Source organism: Glandiceps talaboti, chromosome 13 (assembly GCF_964340395.1).
Source record: "Glandiceps talaboti chromosome 13, keGlaTala1.1, whole genome shotgun sequence".
NCBI classification, from domain to species: Eukaryota; Metazoa; Hemichordata; class Enteropneusta; family Spengelidae; genus Glandiceps; species Glandiceps talaboti.
The window spans coordinates 2,460,001-2,470,963 of NC_135561.1; the positions used below are offsets into that span (position 1 = coordinate 2,460,001).

The following is a 10,963-nucleotide window of genomic DNA, read 5'->3' on the forward strand; positions in this document are numbered from 1 at the left end:
CACGAATGACAGATAATCCATTGACTCATAAACGTGGTGATCCACCAGATCCACGTGGTACGCTCAGATGGATAAATGAAGAAATGAAAATTCCGTCCATTCCCATGACAACCTCGTGTGAATGCCTTATTCAGATCTCTTACTTCCTGAAGGTAACGTGGGCTCATTTCGTACGCATGCGCAACTCTAAAAATATTGGGTGTACAAAATGTACAGCCTCTTGAGTCTAAGATGACTTAAGTGGAATGAAGATAATACGCACTTCAAATTTTGAAAAAAATATTTAGGCTCCAAAGTTGATTACATTGTGTTTCATACTGAGTACGCAGCAATTTGACAGATAAATACCGATCACGTGGTTGTTACTAGGGTTACTGTTGACATGGTCACGTTCTAGGACAACAGATCAATATTGCGATAAGCAAGATGGACAACCGCATTAAACCATACATGTACTATACGGACGGTATTGATAGCACAGCATCAGCTGGTGATCGTATGTCACGTCTCAGGCTTTAACGGAGATGTATCATGTCACGTGATATTAAAGATTCGAGGCATGACAGATTGCTATGTAAACAGAAGCAATGTTATTATATAATATATGCAATATTTACCATCATGTTAAAGACCCCCCCTCCCCTTCCCCCTCTCAAGTAACACAAATATATAACACATCTATGTATGAGTCCGATAACAGGTTTCGTGTTTGGAGACGTTAGAAATCGTTTAAGCATGTAAACCAACAGATAAACCTGATGGTAGTCATCGCATTGCCGTGTTTAAATAATTAAAACACCGACAGTGACATTGAAATTGCTTTTGACAGAGTCCTTGAATTACATTTGTCATGAGCCATATACAAAATGCAATTAATGGAAGATTATCCTCCACAGAAAATTTTGTAGCTTAAAGAGAAATATTTATTTCATATCCTCTTTGGAGTTGGCAGTGTTCTCGGCACCATTACCAAAACTATATTGTAATATTGAAATGTATCTTATATCTCATTCTCGCAAACCAGAGCGACACTTGGAGGTGTGGCGTAGACGGTGCCGTAAAAGGGGGGTTGTGGTTTACGACGATGCATGATATGTATGTACTATACAGTGTACATTATAAGGAATGGTTTATTTTACTCGAACAAATCTACACATATGCTGCATTATAGCGTTTCTGTCCCGTAAATGATTTGTTTTTTTCTAAGCATTGTGTATGACCTAAGGGTTGCTCTGAGTCGTGGTTTTATCATGATATTGATTGGGTCCGTACTTTGCAAAAGGAATTTGAGAACAAAAAATGTGATATGGACTGTCACATTGAATGAACTCTACGTATAAAACATGAACATGCTGAAACGTTCATTCGTTTACATACATACATACATACATACATACATACATACATACATACATACATACATACATACATACATACATACATACAGATAACATTTCAAACACTTTAAAAAGTTGAAGTTGCAGCTAACGGTGGTTGTAAGTCACACTTGTACTTTTCAGCATCATCAAATTAAAGAATTCTCTAATTCTTTGTAGGTTAAACTTTGTGGTATTAGCCATTTCTTGTGAATGTTAAACGTTTCAATTTTCAACACAACCAACTCTTGGAAAGCTATACCTGAAGCTTTCGTCCTCTCACTAAGGACTTCATCAGCAGACTGAAGCAATTAACATGAACTAGAAACACAGGTGTTAATTACTATGTTGAGAATGAACACCGCTATTGTCTAATTGTCCCCAATCTCATACTAATTAACGATCCAATCGAGGTTGTCCAATACTGCTTGCAATGTACACTAAATCACATAGCCTACCTATAGAACGTATAGAACTAACGCTACAACACTATTTACGGTATCCTAACTGACATTTTGAATTTTTGAATTTCCAACGTCGTTGGACGAGCGAAAATTCAAAAACTCAAATGTCAGTTACGATAGGGGATATAGTGTAGTAGTGATAGTCCAAGTGCACTAGCAGGCTGTAATTCACCAAGTACTGTACTTTCATTTTAGGTAACCTTACAAGGGGACCGAACTGGAAAAGAACCCACACTACAATTGTATCTTCCCATAATTGTAATGGATTCATTATGCCAAGACCAGCCTAGGAAGACACCTCGTAACTCCTCCGTCCATTCAAATATAACTCTTCCTGGAACACCCGAAATGAATGAAGAGTGTTTCGTATTTACAAAAAACACGAGTAAGCAACGGACACTTTCCTTTAAAAATCTAATATTGTTTGTAGGAATATGTGCACTGACAGACAAGTTAATTAATCTTAAGTCACGTTTCACGTTTCAAAAAAATATGATCGAAATTTGGCTTGATGTGATAACGGTACCCAAAATTCAAATTACATTATTTTTTCTCTAAATGAATTACAGGATGTTTGCAGTCTGGTTGAAAGATCTTTTTTTTCAAACGTACATGAGTTTAATAAACTTTTATTGAGAGAGTGACAAGATTGTTTTACCATGGACCGGGACTACTACGAGGATGTTCCAATTAGTTATTTCAGTTCCCAGCCCATGTTGAAAGGTGTTTTAGTCCTACGGCACTGGGCAAATTTATAATTACAATACCTGTGAAAATTTCAAAGATACCAAGAGCCAGCAGGCCATGGCAAGTTTGTGTACTCTAAGTATTACTTCGGGGTAATCTGAAAGTAATAATAATAATAACAATAGTAATAAAGGAGACTTATTAAGCGACTAATCTCTGCGAGCAGAGCTCGAGGCATATGAAAAAATGTGAAGAAACTTACAAATACAAAGTACGCCATCAACGGTCAGGTGACTCAAATCTCTAACAACACGGATTTTCTTTTCAATCCTGTTCTTTATCGATGGAATCAACATGATGACACGGTTGAGATGTTATTTTCAATAAATTGTAAAATAGGATAGGACGAGTTATTTGTGGTACAAAGAGGTAGACCGTAAGAGAGACGTGATGCTCGTTGGACTGTGTGTCCAATAAGAAATTTATAACAGCTTAAATATAGAGAATGAAGTACACTAAGCATTTAGAGAAGCAAACAAAATAAACCCGTGGTGAAAAACCAGAGCAGAAATTTGAAATCGAAATTTCTTTGGTGATCCAAATCGGATATATACAATGTGTGATAGCCTTATTGAAAATTGTGATTTTATAGAGTATTCGGGTAGTAATCAGATTCTGTATTTTCCAATGTTTATTACTATATATGATTGAAAGCTTTGTACATGCACTGTGTATTAGCAATCTGATTATATGAACAGAAATGAAACAAGTCAAATTCATGCAGACCGATGGATTTTTGATTCAATACTTAAAACACAGCAGTTCTAGTCCAATGATGCCCTTTTTAACTCCCTTCACACAGTCGCCACTCGTACGTACCTTTTTACAGATAAAAATATATTTTAATTTAAATCAAATGTAGTAGGTCTCCCAATATCGGTAGAACTTAAAACCTTCTGATGTGTTTTTTTTTTTAATTTCTTATCAAATGTAATACATATTACATCATAATCTTCAAGTTTTGGTTAACTTATCAGTTTCAAAACTTACCATTTACAAGTCAAAATACTACAAAACAATAATAGTTATCCAAAATTTTGAAATGTTGCATTTTTATCAATAAAATATTTGTAAAAGTGTATGTATATATATATATATATATATATATATATATATATATATATATATATATATATATATATATATATATATATATATATATTTGTGTTGAGGGTAGAAGAAAATCAAGTCGGGTTTTTCGTCTCTACAAGCCTGTTTCGTGAGTAAATCACTCGTCAGATGTTGATGTACTCCGCTCTGCGTGCAGACGTATCGAGCACTGTACTACGGATAAATCTTACCACTGACTTCCTATATATATATATATATATATATATATATATATATATTATCAGAAGGTCTTTGAGAATAAAATATATAAGACAATGTTGATGTACGTGTAAGCTTACTTTATAGGGCTAGACTTAGTATATTATAGGTTTAAAAATGATGTTAGTTATTTTATTCCTGACCTTAGAAATAAGATAATGCCATGAAAAATATAAAAACTACTTTAAATAATTAATTTCTATGTTCTTTTACAGATTTATCACAAGAGCAGTTTGAGCCGAGCATGATGGGGGGAAGTGACGTCAGAGATGACCGCGATGACAAATACATCATGGGTGAAATGATATTTACACCGATGTACCCACATGCTTCAATTGACTAGAATATTTACATATTCATTAACCGTCCAATCTTGTCAGCAAAAACTCCGTCCAATGAAGTTGTTGAATTTATTTGAATTCGACTAGAAATCGACATAAATTGAAATTATGAGATTAAACTATTTTTTTTTATAAATCCTAGACATCTTAAAATGTGTCTGTCTTCAAACAATATGTATGTATGTATGTATGTATGTATGTATGTATGTATGTATGTATGTATGTATGTATGTATGTATGTATGTATGTATGTATGTATGTATGTATGTATGCATGCATGCATGCATGCATGCATGCATGCATGTCTGTCTGTCTGTCTGTCTGTCTGTCTGTCTGTCTGTCTGTATGTATGTATGTATGTATGTATGTATGTATGTATGTATGTATGTATGTATGTATATGTATGTGTGTATGTATGTACGTACTTATATCTCTCTCTGTGTGTGTGTGTTTGTCTGTTTGTCTATCTGTGTCTGTGTCTGTGCATTTATATGTATGTCTGTGTATGTATGCGTATATATGTGTCTGTGTGTATATGAATGTGTGTCTCTGTGTGTGAGGACATTCAACAATATAAGACAGACAGAGAGACAGACAGACACAGAGAGGGGTAGAGAGACAAGATTGGCAGAAAGAGAGGCAGACAGAGAGATAGAGACAGATACACAGATCGACAGACCGACAGACAGACAGACATACAGACAGACAGACAGACAGACAGACAGACAGACAGACAGACAGACAGACAAATAGGTAGGTAGGGGGAGGTGGATTCGTACTGGTTAGTATATATATATATTTGATCCGGCCATATGTACGTACCGTAACCTGGGTACCACAACAATGAAATGATAATATCATAGCCTTGGGCAGATTTAACACATTATTAGACCAAGTCAGTCAACCGTAAATACCAACACAATAGATGCATTACGCAGTAAAGGTATATATCACGCTATCTCCTATCCACAAATACCACAAAATGACCAAGGTAACGATACTGTTTGAAGTCTGTGTGTGTGTGTGTGTATGTATGTATGTATGTATGTATGTATGTATGTATGTATGTATGTATGTATGTATGTATGTATGTATGTATGTATGTATGTATGTATGTATGTATGTATGTATGTATGTATGTATGTATGTATGTGTGTGTATGCGCGTGTGTGTACGTGTGTGTGCGTGTATGTGTATAATACAACATTGAGTGAATTTCGTGTTTGCTCAAAATTATCATTGCTAAAAGCACTGCATATTTATTAAGGTGAGGAGGGTGGCAAAAGTCTTTTTTGACATTTAAGCTTAAACTCTTAGGACAAAAACGACATAAATTGGCAGTCTTCCAGGCCAACAATGCTGTAACTTAGCAAGTTTATTACAAAGGCAAGAAAACACAGTTTGCTTTATGTACATGTGTACATATAAAAGATCGGGTTGATACTCTTCACACAATGTATATTGTCGGAAATTTTGCGTTCATCTCCATGTACGTACATCCGGGCTATTAACACACTCTCTTGTATTTTCATACCCCAGATCCTTAGCGATGGCGGATTTCGACTAGAGCGAAGCGTTGTTAGTCAAAATTCACTATCTACAAAGAGTCTAAGCTTAGTGTTTCAGGTAAATACGTGGCTGGAGATCTTTGTAATGACTGGAATATTTAAACTATGTGTTCATCTTCTAAATCCAGTTAAATCCACAATTTAAGTCGAGTATAAATCTGTCCCCTCAAAAATGAATCACATGAATCAACCTGATCAATAGGGGTTATCCCCCGGGGGTAACCTCGCGCCATGTCTGTTGCTAGATTCGGAGATGTTATCAAAAATGGTTATACATAAATGCCACTAGAGACACAGCATTGACGGGTAGTCCTAGCATGTAAACCTACTTAGGGAAAGAACGAGTACATGGTGTGTAAATAATGTAAACAGAATACATACATTACATGTGACAGGTTTATGAATAGCAAATTATCTTTCTCGTCTTTAACTCCAGTTACAAACATACTAGAGAAGTAGATAGTCGATGTCATGACAAATTTGTTCAAATGGAAAGAAGCCCAATGGCTATTTTCTCAAAAAGTACAGTGGCCCACAAATAACACTTCGTCATAGTGACAAATAACGGATTTTGGTATATCTCTTTGTCGTTACTCCAGCAACGGAAACTGTGTTGGTGTACAGTACAGTAGTTTGCCACACACACAAACCGAGATTTATTCGGATTTAGCAGACTACGCCGTTGAAATAGAAACATAGGAATTTTGATATACAACAATATAATGTCGACTTTCACATACCGTGATTACATAGTACTACGAAAACCACCCTTAACATGAAACGTTTTGCTCCACAACACATCGTGAATACGTAGCAACAATAACAGAAATTGTGAATGCGTTACGTTGTGTGCCCACACTGTATTTACACTATTTGTCAGACTAGTATACAATACACGAACGTCCGATAAAACAGTTACTTCTGTTTCGATATGCTTCGCTAAAAAATATTCTCCCACTACTATAATTACCGCCATTTTGTCGTATACCCGTTCTGAACTAAACCATTTGTCTTGGAAAGAAAGTGAATGCTGTCTACAAATCGTCGCAGATTCTCAGGACCTGTAATACATGTACCTGATGGTAGCTATAGGGAATCGAGATAGAACGAAAAGGAACACTTATTCTTATTCGCGCCTCGGTACACTGAAATGTGTTGTTGAAGTGGAAGATATTGTGTCAACCATGCAAGGAATCAAATTATTGGTACTTATTTGTATGACGTACTAAGTGATAAATTTCTATTTCAGGTGACGATAATATCAGATTAAAGTCACATGCCTAACATAGTAGTAGTTCACACGTGGATAGATAGAATTTTAGGAATGCATATATAAACAATTGATCGCTGTTTCTTCGAATTGGTACGGACATAATTTCATGTTATTTCAAAACTAATATCGACTTAGGGACGATCGCACAATGTTACACAATCTCAATAAAGGAGGAGGGGGCCTGGCGTCAATGCAATTGCTGAACTTCATTTTCGCACTTCTAACCAAATTTAGAAAACTTTCACGGCCTACATGATAACAGGTTCTGTATTTACTAGAGCTGTTGATAAGTTGATTAATATTTACTTCTAATGTGAGATACAGTGCTGGGTTTCCAGTAGTATTTTATTGTGTTTACCATCATGTTTTTTTTACATTGTATCGATCATATATAGTCAGGGGACCACTACAGTTTTCATCATGGTTTACATCATATATAAACGTGTCGGTGTCGCAATGCTATAGCTTGTGAACGTTTGTCCCTCAGCATGACAGTGGGGAGGTTTGTTTTTATTTTCTTAGCAGCTATGATAACAAATGATTATGAATATGCTTCAGTAAGTGGAATAGAACATACATTTTTAACCAGAAATTACGCTTCACCGCCCCCAAAGTATAAACTCAGCTTGTGCCCCTTTAAACAAATCTAATATACGAACAAAAATTGTTTTGAATATTGTCCCATCTACTTCATTTATTGAACTTACAGAAAATACAATCAATTGTAACATACTAGTACATGCAGTATATACTGTATAATAGTAGGTAATGTACATAACGCTAATAGGATGTAAGCGTTATTCTGATTGGTATAGTTATACCTATAACTTTACATCCACCAATCATCCACACCGTCTCACAAATCCTAGACACACCAGTATTACGTATGTATGGAAAATATTTACTGAATTACACGTTTTGAAAAGTATAACTTGGTTCATTTATTATTTTAGAAAATACTTAAAATGCTGTAAACATTCCAATATGTTACGAAACTATGTCTGGCTTTGTTTGGTAGTGAATTCATAACAAGCGTGTGACTGTTGACTCGAGTGTTGGCTATGTAGTGGTTAAAAAGATGCTTCCATAACAAATCTGGAATGTTGGTCATGCCTATTAAGTGATCTGTTGGTTTTCACAGAGTATAAATCGCATTTCCTTTGTTAGTTTTTAACAACCTTAACATAAATCATGTTTTAAGGCTTCTTGTCTGGAGTTACAACGAGACGACCATTGTCTAGTGTGCAATATGCATGTCTTAGGGTTGCACAGAGGAGAATTTGGAATCAGCGATGCTGATCCGTTGATAACAATGGTTTGTCGATACTGTGTAAACATTAAAACATATGTGCCAGGCACTGTCTCAGAGTAGAATAATTTACATCAATGAAAGTTAACATAACTGAAAAACTTCAGAATAACGGTAACTTCAATTTTGATTTGGTAAACAAGCGAACTATTGATTACTAGTACGGTCATAAGTTGAAAGAGATGTGGCATTACTATAACCCATCATTTCAAGCCGATGACACTTTTTCTGCATAAATTATATATGATAATGATACAAAGTAACAATTACATGTACATGTCAATCATTATGACGACATTATAGTTTCTTAATGATATTTTAAGTTCTTATGTTAGTGGTTGTCACCAAATATACCAATATAATATTATTATTTTGTTATGGATTGAGGTTTATACCTTGGCGGCATATGTCGAGCACCAGGCTGTGTCTCTATGTCTTGTTATAATTCTTGTTGCCTTGAAATCTTCGGAAATGGAAACGTTATTAATTCTTGATTTAAAAAAATACTTCCCATGTTTTCACGTCAATATAAGGTTATAGGATAAAAATGATCAAGTATGCAAGTATCCAAAACAAGCTGGTAGTGTCATTTGTATTTGTAAAAACACAGAATGGTTGTCATACAACCCGCGAAAAAACACCGGTGCGTTTGCTTTTCTCGTAGTAAGCAGGATTGAGATAGGTTCCATGCACATGCATACAATGTACAATTAGTGCCGATAACTCATCAAAGCATAAACACCACATGAGCTAGAATGCCATAGATCTGGTTACTGATAGAATGTTATATTGTACATTACAACTTCCATAGATATAAACAAACTGATAAAATCATCGCCTGATAAAATCATTGGCACCCTCTGTTGTTTTTGTATCAGTTGTATTATTAATGTATCTAATTTGGTCCTTCTGTGAAGTCGTTCCCTCAGTTCACTTCATTCAAGCAAATGCGCCAACGGATGTTTTTTTCGCGGGCTGTACATGATGAGTACTCCATCGGAGACTGGAGTAAAGAGTTTTCACTGGAGAATATGATAGGCCTAACACTTGAAATGCACTAATTTGAAGAAAGCCCTAACTTAAATATGTTAAAAGTATTCTCTAACTCTTCTCAGTTTAATTAAATTTGTTGAATGAGTCATAAACATATTTCTTTTCATACACCCTCAAAATAATGTTTACTGCCAAAATTTAAGGCATGGAAGTTTTAACATTGTCAATTTCCTGTTAAGTATTATAAAACATTAAAGGGATACAGTCTTTAACTTTATTTCGTGTGTAGTTTTAGAATGTATTTATGTTATCCCCAACGACTAAAACTATTGAATACTGTCGAGCAACTGGTAGGTCTATTCAATTGATGTCAAACATAGTATTAGAGTACCAATGAATTCGATAACACCAGTCTGGATTTCCAAATATCTTTGTGCAAATTTACATCGGATCAGTTTAAAGTTTAAATAAGTTTTAGTGTATTGTTACGTATTTGTATTCCATACACTAACTTTAGTCGAAACATGGGATCTCAGTCATCTGTACCCAGACTTTAAATATGCATATCTCTGAATTATTTTGCATCTTGTATTAATACTAGTCAAATGTATGGTAGAAGAGAATGGCGTAAATGTGTTATATTTAAATGGTTTTCGTAATTGGCATTTAGCCATCATAATTTATGAAGCCGTAAAATGAAGTCTTCGTTTTGAGGTTAACGATGCACTGTTCTGTGTACGTTGTTGAAATTAAATTTGTACTGATACACAATAAACACACACACTGTACACACAATTGTATTAGTTGACCAAAGTTGCAGCGCTTTGTTTAGTATTGTTGTTATCCTGTGTAACGTTAATAGGAATGATTGATGTTTCTGCGTCTACTGAAGATTGAGGTCTTCCTGCTAATTGTTGTCCATTGTTGCTGGTCTTGAAAAATGTTGCAGCTTTGTGCGGAGATAATAAAGACCCACTATTTCCGGATTTCGAGGTAAAGGTTGCAGATTTTGCTAGTCGTTCTCTTTCATTGTCACCAGGCGAAACTAGAGAAAGCTCTCTCAACATGGGCAAAGAAGATTTGAAGGCTCCGCCTTGTTTTGTGGGAGTAACAGTCTCTTTCAATGGACCTGGTCCGTTTGATTCTGGTACTTGCTGTTTTGCACCTTCTTCGTTCTCCGTCTGATTCCTCGGCAACGAACTACGATTTTTCCCTCTTTCCGTAGGTTGTCTCTGTTTCTTCTCGGCATCCTCTGCCAAAATATACATCTGCCGTTTCTCTAACATATATTTCGGATTCAACTGTTGTCTCTTTATATTTTGCTTCTTCCACTGTCGATACATAAAACTTGGTTTGATTAACGGGGGAAGCCTCGGAACTGGGGGACGCCGTAAAGCACACGATTCCATCCTCAAGCGTTCACGTAATTCCGATTCGATTGTTGGTTTGTGGCTCTTTCCTCTTATATCTTCCAGACGTTTTCTCCATTCCCAATACTCTTTCAATTCAGTCTTGTATTCGTAGTCTCTGAATTCTTCAAATCTGCTGCTTCCACTGGAAGAA

General features: G+C 35.4%; 1 protein-coding gene across 1 annotated transcript in view; it reads left to right on the forward strand.

The window, feature by feature from the left end:
- LOC144444950 (arrestin domain-containing protein 3-like) overlaps positions 1-4,276 on the forward strand; it is a 22,211-nt gene extending 17,935 nt beyond the window's left edge. The window contains exons 5-7 of the mRNA XM_078134502.1: positions 1-152; positions 2,036-2,225; positions 4,132-4,276. The exon at positions 1-152 is cut by the window's left edge and continues 12 nt beyond it. Coding sequence (XP_077990628.1) covers positions 1-152; positions 2,036-2,225; positions 4,132-4,259 — 470 coding nt within the window. The 3' untranslated portion in view covers positions 4,260-4,276. The remainder of the gene's footprint in view (positions 153-2,035; positions 2,226-4,131) is intronic.
- The last annotated feature ends 6,687 nt before the right edge of the window (positions 4,277-10,963 follow it).